Source organism: Narcine bancroftii, chromosome 1 (assembly GCF_036971445.1).
Source record: "Narcine bancroftii isolate sNarBan1 chromosome 1, sNarBan1.hap1, whole genome shotgun sequence".
NCBI lineage: Eukaryota > Metazoa > Chordata > Chondrichthyes > Torpediniformes > Narcinidae > Narcine > Narcine bancroftii.
Window position 1 is genome coordinate 162,203,083 of NC_091469.1, and position 26,696 is coordinate 162,229,778.

The 26,696-nt window shown below is 44.2% G+C and overlaps 1 protein-coding gene across 2 annotated transcripts in view; it reads right to left on the bottom strand.

Annotated features, from left to right (window-relative positions):
- Positions 1-4,684: 4,684 nt before the first annotated feature.
- The window catches only part of ttc33 (tetratricopeptide repeat domain 33), a 75,379-nt gene continuing 53,367 nt past the window's right edge, over positions 4,685-26,696 (bottom strand). For both annotated transcript variants that reach the window (XM_069883979.1, XM_069883989.1), the window contains exons 4-5: positions 16,773-16,904; positions 4,685-6,206 (exon numbers count right to left, since the gene is read on the bottom strand). In XM_069883979.1, the coding sequence (XP_069740080.1) occupies positions 5,895-6,206; positions 16,773-16,904 (444 nt within the window). In that variant the 3' untranslated portion in view covers positions 4,685-5,894. The remainder of the gene's footprint in view (positions 6,207-16,772; positions 16,905-26,696) is intronic.

Genomic DNA, 26,696 nt, shown 5'->3' on the forward strand with positions numbered 1-26,696 from the left:
TTCATTAAAGTGGAGGTCAATGTGTTCTTGATCAGTAAGGGTGGCAAAGGTTATGGGGAGAAGGGAGGAGAATGGAGATGAGGAAAAATACATTGGCTATAATTCGAATGGTGGCACAGATCTGATGGGATGAATGGCCTAATGCTGTTCCAACATCTTATGGTCTTATAAACTTTTGAAGTTGATGGGATTACAGAACATAGAGCGCCACCCTTTGGTACAATGTTGAGCCAATCTATATGTACCTACCATAAAAAACTACACTCCCTACCCTTTAACTCTCTATTTCACTTCCATCCATGTGTCTAAGAGTCTCTTAAATGCCCCTATTGTACCAGCCTCCACCACCATCCCCAGCAAGGCATTCCAGGCCCCCACAACTCTCCATGTAAAAAAAAAAGTTCCCCTGACATCTCCCCTAAACGTCCCTCCCTTCACTTTGTACACACGTCCTCTGGTGTTTGCTGATCCTGTCCTGGGAAACAGGTGCCTGTCCATCCTATCTATGGTTCTCAGAATCTTGTAGCAAAAGATTAGGTGAGATACAAACCAGAGGACATGGGTTAAGTTGAAAGGGGAGAAGACCTCCAAGAAGTTTCCTCTCATCCTCCGACGCTCCAAAGAGAAATGTCCCAGCTCTGCTAACCTTGTAAGACTTATTTTCCAACCCAGGGAACATCCTGGTGAATCTCCTCTGCCCCCTCTCCATAGCTTCCAAATCCTTCCTGTAATGAACACATTATTCCAAGTGTGGTCTTACCAGAGTTATATAGATCTGACACATTACCTCATGACTCTTGAACTCAATCCCTTGACTCATGAAGCCCAGCATACCATTAGCCTTCTTAACTACCCTATCAACCTGTGCAGCAACCTTGAGAGATCTAAGGATTTGGATCCAAGGTCCCTCTGTTCTTCCACATTGTTAAGTATTCTACAATTAACTACGTACTCTGCCTTCAAGTTTGACTTTCCAAAATGCATCTAATGCACAGATAAGTTCAAAGGTATTTTCCCCAGGGAGTCCAACACTATAGGGCATCAAGCTCAAAAGGGACCTGGCGGAAACGCTTTCCACCAGAGTGTGGTTGGTGCAGGGAATAAGCTGCCAGCAGAAAGGGTAGAGACGCACTTATAAAAAGCTCGGGCAGATACATGATAGGAAAGGTTTTCGAAGGATATGGTAAAAAACTCAAAATGCTACAGGAAGTCAGCTGGTCTCGCAGTGTCCATAGGGAGGTAAAGTTATATAACCGATGTTTTGGGGCTGAGCCCTTCTTCAGGGTATGAGTAAAAAGCAGCAGGGGCCTGAATTAAAAGACTTGGGGGAAGGAAGAAAGGGCAGGGGAGAAAAACAGACAGATAAGGTGGATGAGCTGAAGGTATGGATTGACACTTGGAAGTATGACGTGGTAACAATTAGTGAAACATGGTTACAGGAGGGATGTGACTGGCAGCTAAATATTCCTGAATTTAGTTGATTTAGGTGTGATAGAACCGGGGGGGGGGGGGGGGGGGGGGAGGGGGGGGTTGCACTACTTGTTAGAGAAAATATTACAGCGGTGCTTAGGTGTGATTGAATAGAAGGCTCGTCCAGGGAGGCTATTTGGGTGGAATTGAGGAATGGGAAAGGGGAAGTTACAATTATAGGGGATAGACCACCGAATGGGGGAATGCGAATTAGAGGAACAAATTAGTAGGGAGAGAGCAGATATTTGTAATAAACACAGGGTAGAGATTTCTGGGAAATTTAATTTTCTGAATATTGATTGGGAAACCCATTCCGTGAAAGGGCTGGATGGGTTGGAGTTTGTAAAATGTGTGCAGGATAGCTTTTTACATCAATATGTGGAGGTACCAACTAGACAGGAGCGGTGTTGGATTTACTGTTGGGGAATGAGATGGGTCAGGTGACAGATATGTGTGGGGGAGCACTTCAGGTCCAGTGATCATGGTGCCATTAGCTTCAAGGTAATTATGGAAAAGAATAGGTCTGGGCCCAGAGTTGAGGTTTTGAGTGGGGAAAAGCTAGGTTTGAGGAGATGCAAAAAGATTTACAAGGGTGGGTTGGACGATTTCTTTTCTGGAAGGATGTAATAGAGAAATGGAGGTCTTTTAAAGGAGAGATTTTAAAAGTACAAAATCTTTATATACCTTAAGGTTGAAAGATAAGGTCAAAAGTTTGAGAGCCATGGTTCTCAAGGGATATTGGAAACATAGTTCAAAAAAAGAGGGAGTACTGCAATAAATATAAGAAACAGGGGAAAAAGGAGATGTTTGGGTACTATATTGAATGTAAAAAGAATCGTAAGAAATTAGAAAAGCTAAAAGAAGGTATGAGGTGGCTATAGCAAGCAGGGTGAAAATAAATCCAAAGGGTTTCTACAAATATGTAAATAGCAAAAGGAAAGTGAGAGATAAAATTGGTCCAATAGAGAATCAGAAAGGACAAATGTGTGTGGAGCAAAAGAGATGAACAATTTTTTTTCCTCAGTATTTATTGAGGAGAAGGAGATTGAACTGTGCAGGGTAAAGGAAGCAAAGGGGGTAAATATGGAGACTATAGTGTTTAAGAAACAGGTAGTACTGGAGCTTTTGAAACATATAAAGGTGGATAAGTCTCCAGGTCCTGACAGGATTTTCCCCAGAACCTTGAGAGAAGTTAGTGAGGAAATAGTGGAGGCTCTGGCAGTGATTTTTCAAATGTCACTAGAGACGGGTATCGTGCCGGAGGATTGGCGTGTTTGTTGTGCATGTGGTTCCTTTGTTTGAAAAGGGTTCGAGGAGCAAGCCTAGAAATTATCGGCCTGTAAGTTTGACGTCTGTGGTAGGTAAATTGATGGAAAGCATTCTTAGAGATAGTATATATAAGTATATGGAGGGACAGGGACTGATCAGGGACACTCAACACGGATTTGTGCGTGGAAGGTCGTGTTTGACCAATCTTGTTAAATTTTTTGAAGAGGTGACTAGGAATGTTGATAAGGGTAGAGCAGTGGATGTTGTCTATATGGACTTCAGTAAGGCCTTCGATAAGGTTTCGCATGGGAGGTTAGTTAGGAAGGCTACGTCCTTGGGTATTAATTTGGAGATAGTCAAATGCATTCAACAGTGGCTGGAAAGAAGGTGCCAGAGAGTAGTAGTAGATAATTGTTTGTCAGGATGGAGGCCGGTGACAAGCAGTGTACCTCAGGGTTCAGTATTGGGACCGTTGCTTTTTGTCATATATATTAATGATCTGGAGGATGGGGCGGTAAATTGGATTAGTAAATATGCAGATGATACTAAAATAGGGGGAATTGTGGATGATAAAGAGGGTTTTCAAAGATTGCAGAGGGAATTAAACTGCTTAGAGGAGAGGGCAGAAAGATGGCAGATGGAGTTTAATGCTGATAAGTGTGAGGTGCTTCATTTTGGAAAGAATAATCAAAGCAAAACATATGTGGTAAATGGGAGGGCATAGAAGAATGCAGTGGAGCAGAAAGATCTAGGAATAACAGTTCATTGTTCCCTGAAGGTGGATAGGGTGGTGAAGAAGGCCTTTAGTATGCTTGCCTATATAATAAATCAGTGCATAGAATATAGGAGTTGGGAAGTAATGATGAAACTGTACAAGGGATTGATGAGGCCAAATTTAGAGTACTGTGTGCAGTTCTGGTCACCGATTTATAGGAAGGATATTAACAAGATAGAGAGAGTGCAGAGAAGATTTACAAAAATGTTCCCTGGGTTTCAGCATCTGGAATACAAGGAGAGATTGAGCAAATTAGGTCTTTATTCCTTGGAACGTAGAAGGCTGAGAAGGGATTTGATAGAGGTGTTAAAGATAATGAGAGGGATAGATAGAATTGATGTGGAAAGGCTTTTTCCCATTGAGAGTAGGAGAGATGGATACAAGAGGTCATGGGTTGAGAGTTGATGGTCAAAGGTTTAGGAGTAACATGAGGGGGAACTTCTTTACTCAGAGAGTGGTTACTGTGTGGAATGGGCTTCCGGGAAAGGTGGTGGAGGCAGGGTCAATTTTGTCATTTAAGAAAGAGTTGGATGCTGGTAAGTGGGATGAGAGGAGGGTACTTGGATAAGTGTGGACTAGAAGGGCCAAATTGGCCTGTTTCTGTGCTGTAATTGTTATATGGTTATAACTGGACGTAGATCGGAGGACGGGAGAGGAAATGTGAGAATTGATCGGGGGATGGGGTGGCTCTGTGAAGGCTGAGCTGGGGAAAAGGAGACTGGAAAAGGGGAAGAGAGAGAGAGAGAGAGAGAGACAAACAGAACTGGAGGAGAGGAGACGTAGGGAAAGATGGAGGGCAGGATAACAGAAACCAGAGAAATCGATGGAGGGTGTCCAGGTGGAAGATGAGGTGTTATTTGTCCAATTTGCAGGTGGTCTCAGTCCAACAGTGCCCGAGACTGTGGCGAGACATGTCAGCATGGGATGGAGCAGGGAATTGACATGAGGATATGGGCCAAACACAGCTGGGGTAGGCAACTTGGGGTCAGCACGGACAAGTCAGGCCAAAGGGCCTCTTTCCACGCCACATTAAATGTTCCGATAGGCAGGGGCGAGTGCTGATTGATAAGAGAAGGCTGATGGGTCAAATGGCCTCCCCCTCTTCCTGCTGCTCCTCACACCAGCTCCACAGGGGAACAACAAGTTGCAAAGCAGTGAGATACTCCCAGGTCCAGCAAGGCAATGCTTTATTTGGAAGTAAGCTGCAGGACATCCCCAGCTGGGCCACACATTCAACACACGGAGATGCTGGAGGAACTTAGCCGGTCTCACAGGAGGTAAAGATCTACGACTGATCTTTCGGGCCTGAGCCCTTCTTCAGGGTATGAGAACAAAGCAGGTGGGGGGCTATGTTAAAAGGCCATGGGGGAAATAGGAGGGGGAGGAGTACAGACCAAAAGCTGACTTCTTCAGCTTCCATTAGTCCCTCTTCATCCTTCCCCACGTCTCCTTTCCTCTTGCCATGCCTCTCTCTCTCTCTCTCCCCCTTTTCCCTCTGTCATCTTTAGCCACTTTCAGGTGCTCAGACCCAGATAATACGCCGGCAAACGCAGCTTGGGGGAGTGCAGCTGGGACGTTCAAGTGGGCGCGGAGAAGACGCCTTTCTGTCACCTGTGTGAATGCCAGCTCCTATGGACTGTGGCCATAGTCCCACTGCTGCTTTCAGGTGCAACAGGGGATTCTCCAAGCCGGAGAATATACCTACAGGAGGAGGGTACCCTCCTGGCCAGGTTCTTTGGGCCACTTTCAGGTGGCCGCCTGACGGCCGCTTTGGGGTAGAATAGGTGGCTTTACAGTCGGGTATTCTGGCCACCTGAGAGCGGCTATTCATGGAACAAAATCAGTTCTCCCCTCTCTCCATTCTTCTTATCAACTCCAATTAACACCTTTTGTCTGTTGGCCTGTTCTCCTCCCCCTCCCCTGTATTTCAATACAGGCGCCCGTCTGATTTTTGCTCATACCTTGAGAAAAGGCTCCGGCCCGAAACATTGGTGGTACCTCCTGTGGACACTGCCAGATCAGCTGAGCTCCTCCAGCATTTCTCTGCCTTTACTGTAATCACAGAGTCTGCAGGCTTTTGTGTTTCATGAATCTTCCTCGAGGAAATGACTCAAAGAGGAATGGCTGAGGACATCTTACTTCCGATGCAAGGCTGCTTGAGAGAAACTCGGCAAACACTGGGCCTTGGGAATGGGGCAACGAGGAGAGGGGGGGGTCCACCAACAGGGTCTCCCTGTAAAGTGCTGTGTATCGTCTATCACCAAAGCAGAAATGGAGAGAGGGAGAGGTACTCCAGGTCCTTGGCTGAAGGTGTTGGGGTGCAGGCATAGGGTCTCCCCCTCTCCCCAAAGGTCCTGGAGACTTGGGGACGGGGCTGGCGCTACCGAGCCTGGATAAAGCCAACGGCGTGTTGGGTGCTCTCTTCCCTGTGCCCTGGCAGTGCCACGAAGACGGGGCTGGCGGACCGTTGGGAGTGCTTGTCCCGCTCGGCGATGGCTGCACAAGCCGCCACCAGCTCATCGCTCTCGAAGTCGTAGTCAGGAAGGACATCAACAGGGGGTGGGCGGCTTGACCTCGTCTCCTCCAGCTCCCGCTGCCTCCGCCGCACCTCCAGGGCCCATGGAAGGTCCTCCTCCCACAGGGATGTGGCGGCCGGGAACATGTGCAGTGCCTCCTGGAAGCTCCTCAGGGCCTGGGTGATGGGAAAGAGAGAGGGGTAGTTAGATAGGAGGTGGCAGACGGAGAGATTGAGGGGGCAGTGAGACTGGGGATGGGCAGATGGAGGGGGCAGTGACACTGGGGAAAGGCAGACAGAGAGATAGAGGAGGCAGAGAGATAGAATGGGGAGCCAGAGAGAGAGAGAGGCAGTGAGACTGAGGAAAGACAGACGGAGAGGGGGAGGGGGCATTTAGACAGAACAGGGAGCAAAGAGGGAGGGGGGAGTGAGACTGGGGTCGGGGAGACGGAGAGAGGGGGACAGTGAGACTGGGTATGGGGAGATGGAGAGATGGTGGGGGCAGTGAGACTGGGGATGAGGAGATGGAGAGAGGGAGGGGGCAGTGAGACTGGGGAAGGGGAGAGGGAGGGGGCAGTGAGACTGGGGAAGGACAGATGGGGGGCAGTGAGACTGGGGAAGGGCAGATGGAGAGAGGGAGGGGTCAGTGAGACTGGGGAAGGACAGACGGGTCAGTGAGACTGGAGAAGGACAGACGGGGGGCAGTGAGACTGGGTAAGGACAGATGGGGGCAGTGAGACTGGGGATGGGGAGATGGAGAGAGGGGGGCAGTGAGACTCGGGATGGGGAGATGGAGAGAGGGGGGCAGTGAGACTAGGGAAGGGCAGACAGAGAGATGGTGGGGGCAGTGACACTGGGGATGGGGAGGCAAAGAGAGAGAGGGCAGCGAGACTGGGAATGGCAGAGGGAGAGATAGAGGGGGCATCGAGTCTGGGGGTGACAGATGGAGAGAGAGAGGGGGCAGTGACACTGGGGATTGGCATATGGAGAGAGTTGAAGTTTATTAGTAGATTGATGGATTTGGACCAACCCCCGAGTTGGGCTAAGGTTGAGATGGCTTGTATTTCTGAAGTCGATGTGCATCAATTTATATTTCGATGGAATATAAATTTGTTACGGAAATATAATATGCCGATATTAAAACATTTATTAAAGATATGGACAAAGGAAAATAAGATCTTAGGATCAAAAGGTAAATTGTCAATCTTAATCCCCTTATATAATAATCAGCTTATTTCTTTTTCAATGTTTAATAATCATTTAAACAGTTGGGCTTCTAAGGGTATAAAGACGTTGCTGGATTGTTTTGAGGAAGGACAGTTTCTTTCTTTTAATCAATTGAAAGCACGTTTTGATATTACTGAAAATTCTTTGTTTGTTTATTACCAACTTCGAGCTTTGGTGAAAGATATGTATGGTAGAGAGATGATTTTACCTGTATTGATGGAATTCGAGTCTTTGATTCTTCTGTACCAAAAAAGGTTATATTTCTGCTATGTACCAAGTATTACAAGACAATATGGATAAGTCGGAATGGGAGAAGTCTAAGCTTAAATGGGAAAATGATTTAGCATTTGTTTTTCCAGAAGATTATTGGGCAGATACGTGTCATGATAGAGTTACTAAATTGACGAATGTGCGGGATGGAATGGTTAATTATAATTTTTTACATCAGCTGTATTTAACACCAGAGAAGTTGAAAAAATATGGTTTTAGTAATTTGGACTCTTGTTTTAGACCAACAAGGTCGGGTCAGATACAGCAATGAGCTCTCGGAACCCTTCTACATTAATAATGGCGTGAAGCAAGGCTGTGTTCTCGCACCAACCCTCTTTTCAATTTTCTTCAGCATGATGCTGAACCAAGCCATGAAAGACCTCAACAATGAAGACGCTGTTTACATCCGGTACCGCACGGATGGCAGTCTCTTCAATCTGAGACGCCTGCAAGCTCACACCAAGACACAAGAGCAACTTATCCGTGAACTACTCTTTGCAGACGATGCCGCTTTAGTTGCCCATTCAGAGCCAGCTCTTCAGCGCTTGACGTCCTGTTTTGCGGAAACTGCCAAAATGTTTGGCCTGGAAGTCAGCCTGAAGAAAACTGAGGTCCTCCATCAGCCAGCTCCCCACCATGACTACCAGCCCCCCCACATCTCCATCGGGTACACAAAACTCAAAACGGTCAACCAGTTTACCTATCTCGGCTGCACCATTTCATCGGATGCAAGGATCGACAACGAGATAGACAACAGAGTCACCAAGGCAAAGAGCGCCTTTGGAAGACTACACAAAAGAGTCTGGAAAAACAACCAACTGAAAAACCTCACAAAGATTAGCATATACAGAGCCATTGTCATACCCACACTCCTGTTCGGCTCCGAATCATGGGTCCTCTACCAGCATCACCTACGACTCCTAGAACGCTTCCACCAGCGTTGTCTCCGCTCCATCCTCAACATTCATTGGAGCGACTTCATCTCCAACATCGAAGTACTCAAGATGGCAGAGGCCGATAGCATCAAATCCACGCTGCTGAAGATCAAACTGCGCTGGGTAGGTCACGTCTCCACAATGGAGGGCCATCGCCTTCCCAAGATCGTGTTATATGGCGAGCTCTCCACTGGCCACCGAGACAGAGTTGCACCAAAGAAGAGGTACAAGGACTGCCTAAAGAAATCTCTTGGTGCCTGCCACATTGACCACCACCAGTGGGCTGATATCGCCTCAAACCGTGCATCTTGGCGCCTCACAGTTTGGCGGGCAGCAACCTCCTTTGAAGAAGACCGCAGAGCCCACCTCACTGACAAAAGACAAAGGAGGAAAAACCCAACACCCAACCCCAACCAACCAATTTTCCCTTGCAACCGCTGCAACCGTGTCTGCCTGTCCCGCATCGGACTAGTCAGCCACAAACGAGCCTGCAGCTGACGTGGACATTACCCCTCCATAAATCTTCGTCCGCGAAGCCAAGCCAAAGAAGAAAAAATGTACTGGAACTTTTTTTACATACTGTTTGGTCTTGTGTTCATGTACAACCATTTTGGGAAGGAATCAGGTTAATTTTGGAAAAATTGTATGATATTAAGTTACCATTAGATCCATCTTTTTTTAATGGGTTATATGGATCCTTTAAGGGGATTTGGGTTGGATAAATTTCAAATTGCATTTGTACACTTAGCATTGTCTATAGCTCAAAAATTTGTTGCAAGTAGATGGAAATATAATATGGTGATTTATATAATGCGATGGCAGAATGAATTGAAAGGTATTGTAATGGAAAAAATTACATATAATCTACATGACAATTATTCTTTTTTTGTTAATAAGTGGTTACCATATTTGGAATATGTGCATTTAGATATACTTTGATTTATTATATATTCTTAGTTTCTCTTATATGTTTTTGGCTCTCCTTCAGAGAAAGTGATAGCTGATGAGGTGGAAGGGTGGGTGGGGATTTAAAAAAAAATTTTTAATTCTTTTTTTCTCTTATTTTTCTTTTTTTTCTTAGTTGTTTTATATATATATAAAACTGCCTTTATGGTATGTATGCTGTATTATTACTAATGATTTTTCAAATGAATAAAGTTTAAAAAAAAGGGCTGTACTAACCGCGGCCCCCAATGCCCTATAACAGGACTCCACTAACCGTGCCACCTAATGCCCTGTAACAGGGCTGTACTACCCACTCCCCCTCATGCCTTGTCGCTGTAGTTCACCCATTGTGATTAAATCATTTATGTTTCTTTTCTCTATTTAAGTAAATTCACGAACTTTCATAATTCAAGGCTCTCTTGCCATCTTTGTCCTTCCTTCTTACTGGAACATGCTGAACCTGGACTCCAGTTGGCCCTAATGACTCCAGCATATCTTGGGTAAGCCCAAAAACAACTGTTTCCAATGATCTCCCTGCAGCTTCTGTATAATCATGCCGTAAAATTTGGGCCCCTCCGATGTAGTATGCTCCTTCATGGCCCACTGCACTCACCACAACTGTCTTTATTCCTGAAATGTTCCCCTGCTGAATCTCCCGATCGTCTGCCCATGCTCAGTTGCCAATACATGTTCTAGTGTGGCCCCCTAGACACAAGAACAGGATTTTCCCTTGTCCTCACCGACCACCCACCAGCCTCCGCAACCAACACCTCATCCTCCACAATTTCCGTCACCTACAGCATGATTCCCCTCACCACACACATCTTCGCCTCTCCACCTTCCATAGGGACCACTCCCTCCATGACTCCCTTGTCCACTCATCCCTTCCCACTGACCCGGCTCTTGGCATCTTCCCGTGATGCCACACTTGCATCCACTCTTCCTCAAAAAAAAACCACTGCTCAATTTGTTGCTTTGATTGCAAAATTTGCCTACTTCCCCCATCATAGGCCCTATCATATTTCTCCATCAGACTGGTTGCACCTATCTTATTTCTCATCTCCACCGACACTGCTACAATAGATCACTCCCTCTCTGATTCCAGCTGCAACACTCTCCTGGATTCGCAATGCTACACCTCCACCTCTCTCACCTCCTTCTTCTCCCAAATAGAGCAGCAAAACCCTGGGATGCTTGGAGAATTATGTTCAGTTCTGATCTCCTCGTTACAGGAAGGCTGCAGAAGCTATGGAGAGGGTGCAGAGGAGATTCACCAGAATGTTACCTGGATTGGAGGACGTGTCTTATGAGGCAAGGTGAGCAAAGCTGAGGCTTTTCTCTTTGTAGAAGAATGAGAGGTGACTTAATGGAGGTCTACAAGATTCTGAGAGGTATAGGGTGGACAGGCAGTGCCTGTTTCCCAGAGCAAGAGTAGCAAACACCAGGGCACATCTGTACAGGGTGAGGACATTGATGCAATGGGCCCAAATGCTCTGCACAGTACATCTATAGAAGATTTCAAGAGTCTTCAGTGACATACCAAATCTCCTCAAATATCTCACGAAGTATAACCGCTGGCGAGCCTTCTTCATGATTGCATCAACATGGAGGCTCCAGGGCAGATCGCCAAATGCAGAGCATTGGATTGGAGGAAGGAGAATGGAGTGACAGTTTGTGGATCTGAATCAGGAATTGATTTCAGGCACCAGAAAACTCGCAAAGCTTGGCTCAATTACACTTAATCACGGAAGGAAAAATGTTGTAACAAACACCCTCATTAAAAATGCACAGGAGTGAAGCATTAGCAGGTCCACCACAGGCTCCGACCTCCCATCCACTGCAGATGTCTACGTGGCGCGCTGCCTCAAGAAGGCAGCCAACATCATAAAGGACCCCCCCCCCACACCCGTCACCCTGGTCACAACCCCTCCTCACTGCTCCCTTCGGGCAGAAGGTCTAGAAGCCTGAAGACCAGCACCTGGAGGTTCAAGAAGTTTCTTTCCAACATCCATCACTTGTTGCACTAATCAGGGACTGTTCCGACAACACAAAGGGACTGTCCACACGAGTGAAAAGTCCTTTATTTGCGCACTGGGATCATTGGGAATATTTATTATATACTTTTTGTATTTATTATTGTTGTAAATGTGCCAAATGTTTGTGCTGTCCACACGTTGTGTGGAGTACAAGGTTCCCCCTCGTTCAACCCAGAGAGAAACGAGACACCAGTCTTTTCCCAAATCCAAAGGATGAACCTTTTTATTTACAATTAGAGAACTATTTATAGAATTTACAATGCTCTTGGTCCTGGGAGTACGCTCGCGAGTCCTCTCACATATGTGACTGGATTAGTTGATTGACTCCAGGCAACGGAGGGGGTCATTCTGTTTTGGGTGTCCTAGCAATTGTCTCTTTGCAATTCAATTCCATATAGTATTGGAGTTGTTCTTTCATTGGTTTATTTTACAAAGTACCTGTTCGGCTGCAGAAACTAAGAATGTCGGTGTATGTATACATTGTAAAATGTGTATGACAGTAAACTCATCACTCAGGATAAGCCTGGAGGAGAACTTGTTGGTTGGGTCAGTGGTGAAGAAGGCAAATGTGATGCTGGCATTCATTTAAAGAGGAATAGAATATTGGAGCAGGGATGTGATGTTGAGGCCCTGGTGAGACCTCACTTGCAGTATTGTGAGCAGTTCTGGGCTTTTCATTCAGAAAGGATTTGATAACTTTGGAGAGGGTTCAGAGGAGGTTCACAAGGAAGATTCTAGGAATGAAAGGGGTTATCATATGAGGACACATCTTGGCCTGTACTCGTTGGAACTGAGGATAATGTGGGGTGAATCTCATTGAAATATTTTGCATGTTGAAAGGTATGGACAGAGTAGATGTAGAAAGACTGCTCCCCCCACGGTGGGAGAGTCTAGGACAAGAGGGCACAACTTCAGGATTGAAGGGCAACTACTTTGAACAGAGATATGGAGGAATCTGTGGAATTTGTTGCCACAGGCAGTTGTGGAGGCTGGGTCATTGGGTGTATTTGAGGCAGAGATTGATAGGTTCTTGATTAGCCAGGGCCTCAAAGGTAATGGGGAGAAGGCCGGGCTGTGGGGCTGAGTGGGGAAATGGTTTAGCTCATGATTAAATGGCAGGCAGCCTCGATGGGCTGAATGGCCTATTTCTGCTCCTGTGTCTAATGGTCTTGTTATAATCAACAAACTGAAAATCCCTTTCACAAAGATGTCCCAATTCATAAAAACTTACAACTTCAGAGGAGGCCATTTTTCCTCCTGATCTTGCCAGGCCTAGTCTCACTTTCCTGCCCTGGGTGCATTTCCCACCCTGTGAAATGACAATCTCCAGCACCCAACAAGGTCATATGGAAAATATTCCCCTCCACACCCCCTTTAATCCTTCTCCCATTTGCTTGACACCCTGGTTTATGACCCCTGTGGTACAGACAAGAATCCCTTCCCATCCATCCAGACGCCTTGTAAGTTGGTACATCTTGATTAATTCTGTTCTAGCCAACCCCAACCGATCTAATCTTTTCACATAAATAACTGAGTTCTGGTAACTTCCACTTAAATTTCACCCTCTTCACTGTAATTACATTTATGCTATAACCATTAGATATAGAAGTAAATAAAAATTTTAAAAGTAGGCCAATCAGCCCATCGAGTCTGCCCTGCCATTCCATCATGAGCTGATCCATTGTCCCACTCAACCCCACTCCCTGGCCTCCTCCCCGTAACCTTTGATACCCTGACTATTCAGATACCCATCAATCTCTGCCTTAAATACACCCAACAACCAGGCCTCCACAGGCGCCCGTTGTAGCAAATTCCAGAGATTCACCACCCTCTGGCTGAAGAAATTCCTCCGCATCTCTGTTCTAAGAGGGCGCCCTTCAATCCCGAAGTTGTGCCCGCTTGCCCTTGGTACCTCTAGCACAGGAAACAACCTTTCTACATCTGTAAATCACAAAATTCTGTGGACACCATGGTTGAAGTAAAAACACAAAATGCTGGAAAAACTCAACAGGTCAAACAGATACAGAACCGACGTTTCGGGCTTGAGCCCGTCATCAAAGTGTGAGAAGATGCTAGTGTGTCCAAACAGAAAAGTAGGGGTTAGGGTGGTAAAGGCACCTTTCTACATCTACTCTGTCCGGTTCTTTCAAGATTCAAAACGTTTCTATGAAGTCCCCCGTCATTCTTCTGAACTTCAAGAAGTCCAGTCCAAGAGCCGTCAAACGTTCCTTAGATGCTAATCCCTTCATTCCAGGAAATGATCTGTGGTCTAACACTGGGAACACAACTTAAGCTCATTGGCTTTATATTCTGAGATGTAGCATTTGTCTGCTGCATTTAGGATTCAGTACACATGCAATCTGTTCATCACTGCCCTGCCATTTATTGTGGCTAGCTTTGTTTGTTCCCAATCCCACAAAGATTCGATTTTGTTGCTCACTGATTCAAGCCCTCTTCATGAGAACTGACCTCAATGTTACCCTGCAAGTGACCTCATGTCTCTGTGGGAACCCTCTCAACTGTGTCTCAACTCCTGCTGCCTGTGTGCTGTGGTGGTGGGGTGAGCTCCCACTGCATTCCGACCGACCTCGGAGGGCGGGTGGATCCAAGCTCCGGATAGGGAACAAGAGCCCACTACTTGGCAGGTGGGGCACCAGGTCTGTTCTGGGTAACACCAACCCTTGCTGAGGGAGCACAAGGCAGGGGGTTCATGCCAGGGACCCTTGCACACAGACCAGGGCCATGGTGGGGGGGTTTGGAGGGGAGTCACGGGAGGGAGGAAGGGGTTCACGTGCTTTATTTGAAGCGTTTTCTGAAATCCATCCTGACATCGACCACACTAGCCCATTCAACCCATCATCAAACATCCGATCACTCTGTTCTGTGCAGCCCCTCCACCTCTTAAAATTCTTTACTGACACAATTGCATCAAATCCATATCAGAAGAAAGAAAGAAACCCTAACCCGAGCCCTCACTGAAACATTTTGAATATTGAAAGACGAGGACAGAGTAGATCTGGAAAGGATGTTTCCAATGGTGGGAGAGTCTAGGACAAGGTGACACAACTTCGCGATTGAAGGGCGTCCGCTTAGAACAGGGTTGCGGCCGGAGGGGGGAAGGTGATGGGGAAAGAAGTGATGGTGTGCGAAAGAAGTCAGGGAAAAGGGAAGAGAGTGGTGGCCTCCTCTACCTTGGAGAAACTGGGTGCAGACTGGGAGATCGCTTTGTTGGGCACCTCGGCAGAGCGTGGACCTCACAGTGGCCACCCATTTCATTTCCCCACCCCATTCCATTGCCAACACATCTGTCCACAGTCTCATACACTGCCAGACTGAGACCACCTGCAAATTGGAGGATCAACACCTCACCTTCCAACCGGAGTGTGTTAATATTGACTTGTCTGGCTTTCATTGAACCCCCAACCTTCCCCTGTCACTTTCTCCCAGCTCTGTTTCTCTTCCCTTTCCCTGGCTCCTTTCACACAGACACAATGAATTCTCATCCCCCCACCCCCCCCCCCCCCCCCCACCATCATATCCAATTAACACCTGTTGTTGGACTGGACTCGTTTATATTCTAAGATTTCTTGCTTTTTGTTCATTCTGCTTATTCCTTGAAGAAGGGATCAGGCCCAAAACATCAGCGATATTTCTTTGTCTCCTATGGAAGCTGAAAAGATCAGTAGAGTTCTTCCAGCATTTCGGTGTGTTTTTAGTATGTTTATATAAATGGGCACAACATCGTGGGCTGAAGGGTCTGTACTCTATTCTGGGTGCAGTCCTGAACTGCTCGCTTGCAGGACACATGCATGGCAGGTTTTGCCAGGCCTGGGTTACTAGGACACACCCTCCCCTCCCACCCACTTCCACACTGATAAAGAGGATAGGCCTACATATTGGCTTCACTGGGGGGGTGGAATTTGCAGTCAGCCTTCGCTTGGGGACATCATTTCCAGTTAAACAGGTTAGGACTTTATTCCCTGGAATGTAGAAGAATGAGGGGAGATTTGATAGTATTTAAAATTATGAGGGGGGACAGACAGAATAAATGTAGGTCGACTTTTTCCACTGAGTGTGGGTGAGATACAAACCAAAAGACATGGGTTAAGGGTGAAAGGGGAAAAGTTTAGGGGAAACTTTCTCACACAGAGAGTGGTGGGGGTGTGGAACGAGCTCCCAGCTGAGGTGGTGAATGTGGGCTCAGTTTTCACATTTAAGAAGAATTTGCACGAGTACATGGATAGGAGGGGTATGGAGGGCTACGGACTGGGTGCAGGTCTGTGGGACCAGGTAGAATAATACTTTGGCACAGACTAGAAGGGCTGTGCTGTAGAGTTCTATGGTATATGTTCTAGGCACGGTGTGGCTGGAATCAGAGATACGGCACAGAGCAGGCCCTTCGCCCACTGAGTCAGTGCTGACCATCATTCACACCAAACCCATGTTTTATTGTCACTTCACAATCACAGCAATTAAGCCTCACATTCAAGGGCCAATTCATCAAGTGTCCCACACCAGAGCACCGAAGAATGTGAAAACTCCACAAAGGCAGCACCTTGTCAGGATTGGAGGGAAAGGATGAAAGGGCACCCTGCACTTGAATCTGAGGTGCTTGTAGCACGCGCACACACACACACACACACACACAAAAGCTCCGACCACACTGTCCCATCACACACTCTCTCAGGGTTAGAAACAGAATGAAGCTTCCGCTACACCATTCCATCACATACTCCCAATGTCAGACGGAGTGAAACTCCCTCCACACCATCCCATCACACACTCCCGGGGTCAGATACTGAGAAGCTCCCTCCGCGCCATTGGTAAGATAAGATATTGCTCCTGAGGGATGCAGGCCAGCCTCAATGTAGCTGAAACCTGTCAGATTGCTGAAGCTCTCTCAGGTGAACGCAAACATCCAGTTGTGTCATTTCAAATCCCAGGCCCCCCTATCTGGAGGACCAGTGTTTGCTGTCAGCCAGTGTGGATGTTGGAGGCTGCATTTCATTGGGCCAGGATGAGAATCCTTTTGTTTCGTGTGGCCCTGCTCTCCTCTAGCCTGGACTCATACCAGCAGAGGCAGAGAGAGGGGCAGCAGCTGGAAGTATGGAACCTCTGCACCCTTCCCAGGCAGCCCCTTCGTGGCCTGACGTCATCCATGTCATCCCACCGAACTGAGCTCCCGCACTCCCAGCCAGAGCTATCCCAGATTACAAACTCCGTCAGCCTGCATCCAGAGCGTGCGCAGGGCTCTAGTGGGAGATGTGGTGGGGTGGGGGGTGCAGTGCAGGGGAGACGGAGGGGCTCAGCTCCCTTCCCGTGGTACTTACCAAAGCCACCTCTCCGAGGCCAAGCTGTGTGCGCCCCAGCGTCTGCCGTGCTTCCCACCACTGCGGCTTCAGCCGGACGGCGGTCTCCGCTGCCTGCACTGCCTGGAACACCTCGTTCAGGATCATCAACACCTAAGTGGGAGAAGAGAAGGGGCAGCATTCACCCACGACCAGCAGACAGGAGTCAGTTTCACACGGTGAAGCATGCCCGCTCCTACCTGCTGCACACACCAAGGACGAGAACAGGCTTTGCCGAACATGGCCCACAAAAAGGTGATTGTTGACTTCAGGAAGGGAAAGTGAAAGGTTTACTATCCAGGGATCACTGGGGGATCAAAGGTGGAGAGGGGAGAGTAAATTTAAGTTCTTGGGAGTCACTCTCTCAGAGGATCTTTCATGGACCCAACACTCCAATGGCATCATGAAGAAAGCACGTCAGCGCCTCGACTTCCTCAGGAGTTTGCAGTCAAGTGTGCTGACCAGCTGCATCACGGTCTGGTATACCCCCGAGCGTAAAGCCCTCCAAAACATAGTGGACATAGCCCAGGACATCGAAGGCAAACCCCTTCCCACCATCAAGAAATTCTACAGGAACGCTGCCGTCGGAGAGCAGCAGCAATCATCAAGGATCCTCACGGGCGAGTTACGTGATGGAGTAGTGGCCGGTCAGGTCAAACCAGCCCTCTCCAGAAAAGAAGTCAAGAAAAGACAAAGTTCAACAAATATAAAATATAAGAAATAGAAGATAAAGTTGCAGAGAAGAGAAAGAAAATGGCATCCAAGAAAGAAAAAGTAAAAATGGGAAAAAAAGAAAATACGCCGGAAGAGAAAGGAGAAGGACTTACCTCCACAAAGGAACAGGGAGCCATTCTGGAGAAGAGCGCCCGTTCTCCGAGGTTAGTGAAGGCCCGCAGAGTCGCGACCCCCCTCCCCCCCGACCGCTGGACTACAAAAATGGCTCTCTGAGCCAAACAAAAGTGTGCAGTTCGCTTACTAAGGAGAAGGAGAACACTGACGGGAGGGGGGCTCAGCCGAGGAGCGGGCAACCACAGCGCGACCAGCTGAGGGATGCCCGACATCAGGGCTCTCAACTGAAAGAAGAGGAAAGTAACAGGAAAGGGAGTGATAGGAAAGAAGAGCAGCAGCAGGAGGCCCAACAGATGAGTAGTCCAGAAGAAGAGGACCAACAGCAAGAAGCCAAGCAAGAAGAAGCCCAGTAAAGTGAGACAAGCAGCTCATCAGGAAAGTCAGAAGAAACACAGATACAAGGAAGAGAAGACACAAACACAGAGACAGACACAGAAGAAGAGGAAGAAGAAGACCAAGCTCTGCACAAATGGACAGAATATAGATAGAGTTTTTTTTCAAGAACAAATGAGAGCATTAAAAGAATGGTTGACATTAGAATTTAGTCAAATGAAAAGTACAGAAGAAAAAGTGAATAGATTAGAGCTGGTCATGACAGAAATAGGGAAAAGATTGGAAAATGTGGAAGAACGAGAAACCGCTGTAGAAATGGAAGTGAATGACTTAAGAAGAAAATTGGAAGAAAGTGATAATAAAGTTAAAGTTGTTAGCTCAGAAAATTGATATGTTGGAAAATTATAGTAGGCCTGAAGGAGGGTGAAGAAGGCACAGATATGAAGGAATTTATAAAAGGATGGATCCTGAAGGTCCTGGGCATGACAGAAATGCAGGAAGAAATGGAAATAGAAAGGGCACACAGAGCATTAGCTCCGAAACCACAGACACATCAAAAACCAAGATCCATTTTAGTAAAATTTCTGTGATATACGACAAGAGAAAATATACTGGAGCAGGCAAGGAATAAAATTAGAGAAGATAATAAACCATTGTAATAAAAGGGTCAAAAGATATTTTTTTACCCAGACATAAGTTTTGAACTCTTAAAGAAGAAGAAGGAATTTAATACAGCAAAATCGATCCTATGGAAAAAAGGTTATAAATTCATGTTAAGACATCCAGCTGTGCTTAAAATATTTATCCCTGGGGAGCAAAACAGACTGTTCTCGGATCCGGAAAAGCACAAGAATTTGCAGAACGCCTGCAAGACAGAAGGAGAGATGAAGAGATGTAAGAAGTATGAAGAACAGTGATAAAATACATATAAAGATGTAAAAATAATGTATATGTAAGAACTAAAGAAGGAAAAGAGAAGGGAAGGAAGGAAGTAAGGGGGAAAATAAGAGGGTGAACTTTGTTATATGTGTAAGAAAAAAGTATTTTCTGGTGGGGGTGGGGTGGGAGAGAATAACTGTCACTGCGAAATTAGTAGACACGAGCGGGTTTGCAATCCAAATGGAGAGGGGAGTTGTGGTTGCCCGGCAAGGGATAAGGGGCAACTCAGAGAGAGGGGGGGGGGACATTTGGGGCTAAGGGAATATTGGATGTGGGAGTTGTTGAAGTATTTTATGTTTTAAATGTGTTGTCATACATTGAGTTTAAAAAGGGAAAACTGAGAGATGAAAATGGGGAAAAGGGGGATGGTGGTGGTGAGGAAGTGGAAATGAGGTGTAAACAGGATATGAGATGGCCATGGTGAATTAAATGACTACAAATATTAATGGAATACATAACCAAATTAAACGGAAGAGGCTATTAAATTTACTGAAAAAAGAAAAAAATAAACATAGCATTTGTGCAAGAAACCCATCTAACTGAAGTGGAACATAACAAATTAAAGAGAGACTGGGTAGGACATGTAGCGGCAGTATCATATAATTCAAAAGCTAGAGGTGTAGCTAAATTAATTAGTAAAAATGTACCAATCAAAATAGAGGAGGAAATAATAGATCCAGAAGGGAGGTATGTAATGATAAAGTGTCAGATTTATTCAAAATTTTGGAATTTGCTCAATATATATGCACCTAATGAAGAGGATCAAAAGTTTATGCAAGATATCTTTTTGAAGATTCTAGATACGCAAGGGAATATATTGATAGGAGGGGATTTTAACCTTAATTTGGATCCAATGTTGGATAAAACTGGACAAAAGACAAGCAAAAAGAATAAAGTGACCAAATTTATGGTTAAATCAATGCAAGAAATGAAACTTATGGATATATGGAGGAGGCAGCACCCAAGAGTGAAGGAATACTCATATTATTCGAGTAGGCATAAAACATACTCAAGGATTGATATGTTTTTGTGATCAGCCCATATTCAAGGGAGAGTTAGGAAAACTGAATATAAAGCTAGATTGCTATCAGATCATTCACCCCTGTTATTAGCATTAGAACTGGAGGACATCCCACCAAGAACATATAGGTGGAGATTAAACTCCATACTACTTAAAAGGCAGGGATTTAAAGAGTTTATTGAACGCCAAATTAAAACGTACTTTGAAATAAATATGGAATCAGTGAAAAATAAATTTATATTATGGGATGCAATGAAAGCCTTCATTAGAGGGCAGATAATACGTTATGTAACTAAGATGAAAAAGGACTACAATCGGGAAATAGAACAGTTGGAAAGGGAGATAGTAAGTACAGAAAAGGAATTAGTAAAAAGGGATGATATAACAAAAAGAAGAGAATTGGAGGACAAAAAAATAAAATACAAAACATTACAAATGTATAAGGTGGAGAAGAACATAATGAAAATAAAGCAAAAAGTATTATGAACTAGGAGAAAAAACACACAAAATATTAGCCTGGAAACTTAAAACAGAACAAGCTAAAAGAACTGTACTGGCATCAAGGAAAAAGAACAAACAAATCACATATAATCCAATGGAGATTAATGAAAACTTTAAGGAATTTTATGAACAATTACACCAAACTGAGAACAAGGGGAAAGATGATAAAATAGAAGAGATTTTAGCTAAAACTGAACTGCCGAAATTGCAAGAAGAGGAACAAAACAAACTGATAAAACCATTTGAAATAGAGGAAGTACAGGTTATATTAAAAAAGCTGTCGAACAATAAAATGCCTGGAGAGGATGGATTCCCAACAGAATTCTATAAAACATTTAAAGAGTTATTAATTCCTCCTCTCCTGGAAGTAATAAACCAGGTAGAAGAAACACAAAATTTGCCAGATTCATGTAAGACAGCAATAATTACAGTAATACCAAAGATGGGGAAGGATCCACTAACACCAGCATCACATAGACCAATATCTCTACTTAACTCAGATTATAAGATAATAGCAGAATTATTAGCAAACAGATTGGCCGACTGTGTACCAAAAATAGTAAAACAAGATCAAAATAGATTTATTAAGAAAAGACAAACAGCAGATAATGTCTGTAAATTTATTAATTTAATTAATGCAGTTCAAGGAAATAAGATGCCTACAGTGGCTGTTGCTTTAGACGCAGAAAAAGCCTTTGACAGGGTAGAATGGAATTATTTATTCAAAGTATTATAAGAGGTTCAATCTACCAGAAAAATATATTAATTGAATTAAAGCATTATATAATGGACCATTGGCGAAGGTAACAGTAAATGGAAATGTAACAAACCAATTTAAATTAAGTAGGTCAACTAGGCAGGGATGTCCATTATCTCCCTCACTGTTCGCTTTAGCAATAGAACCATTGGCAGAATTGATAAGAACAGAAAATAAAATAAAAGGGATAAAATTAAAGAAGGAGTATAAAATCAGTTTATTTGCAGATGACATCATAGTATAGTTAACAGAACTAGAAATATCAATAAAAGAACTACATAAGAAATTGAAGGAATATGGAGAAATATCAGGGTACAAGATCAATGCAAATAAAAGTGATGCCAATGAGAAATGCAGATTATACATAATTTTAAAAAGAATCACCATTTAAATGGCAAACACAAGCAATCCAATACCTAGGTATCAGGTTAGATAATAATAATAATAATAATAATAATAATAATAATAATAATAATAATAATAATAAGACCGCAGAGCCCACCTCACTGACAAAAGGCAAAGGAGGAAAAACCCAACACCCAACCCCAACCAACCAATTTTCCCCTGCAGCCGCTGCAACCGTGTCTGCCTGTCCCACATTGGACTTGTCAGCCACAAACGAGCCTGCAGCTGACGTGGACTTTTACCCCCTCCATAAATCTTCGTCCGCGAAGCCAAGCCAAAGAAAGAAAGAAGAATTTAAGCCACTTGTACAAATTAAATTATCAGCCACTAATAAAGAAATTGCAGGATGACTTAGAACATTAGAAAGAATTACCGCTAACATTGATAGGGAGGGTAAATTGCATTAAAATGAATCTCTTCCCAAGGATACAATACTTATTTCAATCATTACCAATTCCCTTAACAGATAAATTCTTTAATGAACTAAAGAGAATAATAAGGAAATTTTTATGGAACGGGGGTAAACCGAGGATAGCGTTAGATAAATTAACAGAGAGGTACAAATAAGGTGGTTTGCAGTTACCAAATTTTAAAAATTATTATAGAGCAGCAAAATTAAGGTATTTATCAGATTTTTATCAGACAAGGGAAAAACCAGATTGGACTAAGATAGAGCTAGATAAAATAGGGGAGAAGGTACCGGAACATATACTTTATAAGTGGGATGAAAAGCTGGTACGATATAAAAGCTCAGCAGTATTGCATCATTTACTCAATATATGGAAGAAGATTCACTTAGAAATTAAAAAAAACAAATTACCAAATACCAAAATTATTATTGACGCAAAATCAGCTAATCCCTTTTACAATAGACAACCTTTCCTTTAGAGAATGGGAGAGAAAAGGAATTAAAAGAATAGAAAACTGTTTATTGGGAAATAATTTATTAACATTTGAACAGTTGAAGTACAAATATGGAATAATTCATGGTACAATGTTTGTATATCATCAACTGAAAGCTTATTTAAAGGATAAATTGGGAAACAGACTGCGATTACCAGAAGGAAGCAGCTTTAAATATGTGGTTACAGACACAATGATAATTAAAAGATTTATAACCAACATGTACATCAAACTGCAAGAGAAAGAGAACAAGGAAACAAGCTGTAAACTCAAACAAAAGTGGGAAAAGGATTTAAACATAAAGATAAAAAATGAAAAATGGGAAAAGTTATGTTCTGGAACTATGAAGAATATAATAAACACAAGGTTACGCATGATACAAAATATTTGGTTACACAGGCTATACACCACGCCCCAAAAGTTAAATAAATGGGACCCAACAGTATCAGACAGATGTTTTCGCTGTAAGAAGGAAACGGGAACAACAGGACATGCAATTAGGGCATGTGAGAAAGTGGAAAAGTTTTGGGAAGATCTAAATCAGGTATTAAATAAAATCACAGAAAGCAACATCCCAAAAAACCCAGAGATCTTTCTTCCAAGTAATATAAGAAGTAAAGAACTTGGACTATTCACGTGAATAGGGTGGTGAAGAAGGCTTTTAGTATGCTGGCCTTTATCAATCATTGCATGGAATATAGGAGTTGGGAGGTGATGTTGAGATTGTATAAGACGTTGGTGCGGCCTAATTTGGAGTTCTGTGTGCAGTTCTGGTCGCCTAATTATAGGAAGGATATAAACAGAGTGGAGAGAGTGCAGAGAAGGTTTACCAGAATGTTGCCTGGGTTTAAGCATCTGGAGTATGGGGAGAGATTGGACAGATTGGGTCTTTATTCTTTGGAGCGTAGAAGGTTGAGAGGGGATTTGATAGAAGTATTTAAGATTATGAAAGGGATAGACAGAATGGATGTGGATAGACTATTTCCGTTAAGAGGAGGAAAGATTAAAACAAGAGGACATGAGTTAAGAATTAAGGGGCAGAGGTTTAGAGGTAACATGAGGGGGAACTTCTTTACTCAGAGAGTGGTAGCTGTGTGGAATCATCTTCCGGGAGAAATAGTGGCGGCGGAGTCAATTGTATTATTTAAGAAAAGGTTGGACAGGTATATGGATGAGAAGAAGATGGAGGGTTATGGGCATTGTGCAGGGAGGTGGGACTAGAAAGGGGTGTTTGGTTCGGTGCGGACTAGAAGGGCCTAATGGCCTGTTTCCGTGCTGTAATTGTTATGTTATGTTATGTTATGTTATCGATTTGGATGGAGCACAAAAAAGATTGATTATGATAGCCTTAGAAGTAGCAAAAAAATGTATAATGTCAACTTCGAAATCAGAAGAGAGCCTGAGAATACAGCAATGGTACATGGAAATGAATAAATGGATTCCATTGGAAAAAATAACATATAATTTAAAAAATAAAGTCACATTATTTGAACAAGTTTGGGAACCGTACATGGAACACAACAGAGAGGGCTTGCCTCGGACCTCCACCCCCAAAATGATAAAATGATAAGAAGACAAAATTACTTGATCCAGTGTGAAGAAGTAGATGACACATTTTTCTTGTTTATTTTTCATTGTGTGATGACATTGTTTAATGGTTTTATTGTATTGTATATGTTGAATGTTTATTGGTTTTGGAGGGGGTTAGGAAGGGGGGAGGGAAGGTAGGGGGAAAAAAAGGGGAGAAATGCCACTGTGTACATTTAAGAGGGAAATGTTTGTATGTACTTTGGTTGATATGGTTCAGTGTGAAAAATAAAAAATTATAATTAAAAAAAAGGATCCTCACCACCCAGCACACACTCTGTTCTCGCTACTACCATCAGGAAAGGGGTATCGGTGCCACAAGACTCGCACCCACCCAGGTTTAGGAACAGCTGCTCCCCCTCCACCATCAGACTCCTCAACAACAATCTCAATCAGGGACTCATTTAAGGACTCGTACTTTTGCACTTCAAGGATTTTTTTAAATCTCTGTATTGCACAGTCAGTTGGTTTACATTCATTATCTGTATACATGTATACGTTGTGTACAATTTTTATTTGCACCACCAATGTTAAAGAGTATATAGATATGTTTTTGGGAGATAAATTGGGAAAGGTTTGTTAGAGTAGGTCACATACAAACACTTCAAAACAGATCTTATTTGAAATACTGGAGCTCTGCTAATGCTAGACATATTGGCCCCACAGCTTTTGCAAGAGCTTTGGCGAGTGCCCAAGAGACGTCACTAATGGATTGTTGTTTATAAAAGGCAACAGATGAAAGATCTTGTTGGAGCCGCAGATTATCTGGAAGAGAACTTGCTGTTCTAAGAGGTTCATGTGGTTTTGCAAGCAGAGAGAGTCAAACAGGATTTCTGTGTGTGTGTGTGTGTGTGTGTGTGTGTGTGTGTGTGTGTGTGTGAGAGAGAGAGAGAGAGAGAGAGAGAGAGAGAGAGAGTGAGAGAGAGAGAGACTTCTTCTACAGTGTTACAGCCAGCAGAAGCACCTGGGACTGGAACAGGACAAGCTGGCAAGCTTGTGGAAAGCCCCATTTGGAAGACTGCCTAGTCAAAGCCATTATGGTTCATGCAAGAGGAGAGGACTGGCTGTCTAATGTTGGAATAAGAAATAAAAAGGAACTCAATGATGACCTGAAAGAAAGCAGCTATCATCTGGAGAAACCTGAGGGGGCAAGTTCTTTGGCAAGACACTGACGTGGCTGATGGAAATACATCAGTTGTGGATGTTCTGGAACAACAAATCTCACTCTGAAAACTGACAAGAACCTTCCTGAGCAGTAACCATTTACCTTTCAAGCACCAAAGCCTGGTGAAATTCATAAATGTTAAATTCTGTGCATAGTATAAGAATTGCCTGCAACCAATGAACTTGGAGGAATGAGAAGTGAGAATCAAAGAACCTTTCTGAACTTACACACACACTTTACATACATGCGCACTTAGAAGTAGAAGGGGGTTAAGTTAGGTTAGTTAAGTGAAAGTGTGATTCTGTTTTCATGTTTAAAGATAATTAAAAGCAACTTTTGTTTAAGTAACCATTTGTCATGGTGAAGATCTATTGCTACTGGGTTTTGTGGTAATTCAGTCGTACCCGCGGAAGAAAGGAATCTCAGGCCTGTATGTGATGTCACGTATGTACTCTGGGAAGAAATCTGAATCAAACTAAAACTCTGGTGCCTGCATCTGGTAGGTATCCCTCCATCCATTTCAAGGCATGTCTGTCTTGAGCAGCCTTTCTCCCGGGAGCCCCGCAACCAATGGGCCACCGCACATTTAAGCACAAGCCTCGTTTTCTCAACGGGTATGGGCCAAGAGCCATCAAACACTCCTCGTATGGTAACCCTTTCATTCTCTGAATCATCCTTGTGAACCTCCTCTGAACAGAGGCTGCCTGACCTGCTGAGTGTTCCCAGCATTTTCTGCTTTGAGTTTAAAGTTCAGATTTATTGTCAGAGTACAAACGTAACATCACATGCAAGCCTGAGATTCCTTTTTCCTGCGGGCTAGGCGGAATTCCCACTTATGGGAAGTACCCAGAAAAACTGTGCACAGTGTACACATGTAAACAGATAAAGAACTGCAAAAAAAACAGTTAACAAATGTAAACTGACGGTGCAATAAGGAGAGAATAAAATAAACAATAAAATGCACAAGTAAGAACCCTTAAATGAGTCCCTGATTGAGTTTGTTGTTGAGGACTCTGATGGTGGAGGGGCCCGAGGGCAGCAGCGAGAACAGAGTGTGTTGGGTGTTGTGGGTCTTTGATGATCGCTGCTGCTCTCCGACAGCATGGTTCCCTGTATATGTTCTTGATGGTGGGGAGGATTTTGTCTGTGATGTCCTGGGCTGTGCCACTTCCTTTCCAGGGGTGTTGGTGTCCCCATACCAGACCGTGATGCAGCCGGTCAGCACACTTTCCACCACCCCACTGTAGAAATTTACCAGGGTTTCTGGTGTCATAACAAACCTCCACAAACTCCTGAGGAAGTAAAGACACTGATGTGCTTATGGTGTGTTGGGTCCAGGAAAGATCCTCCGAGATAGTGACCCCCAAGAACTTAAAATTAGCTCACCCTCTCCACCTTTGATTCCCCCAACGATCACAGGATTGTACACCTATTATCAGCTACGAG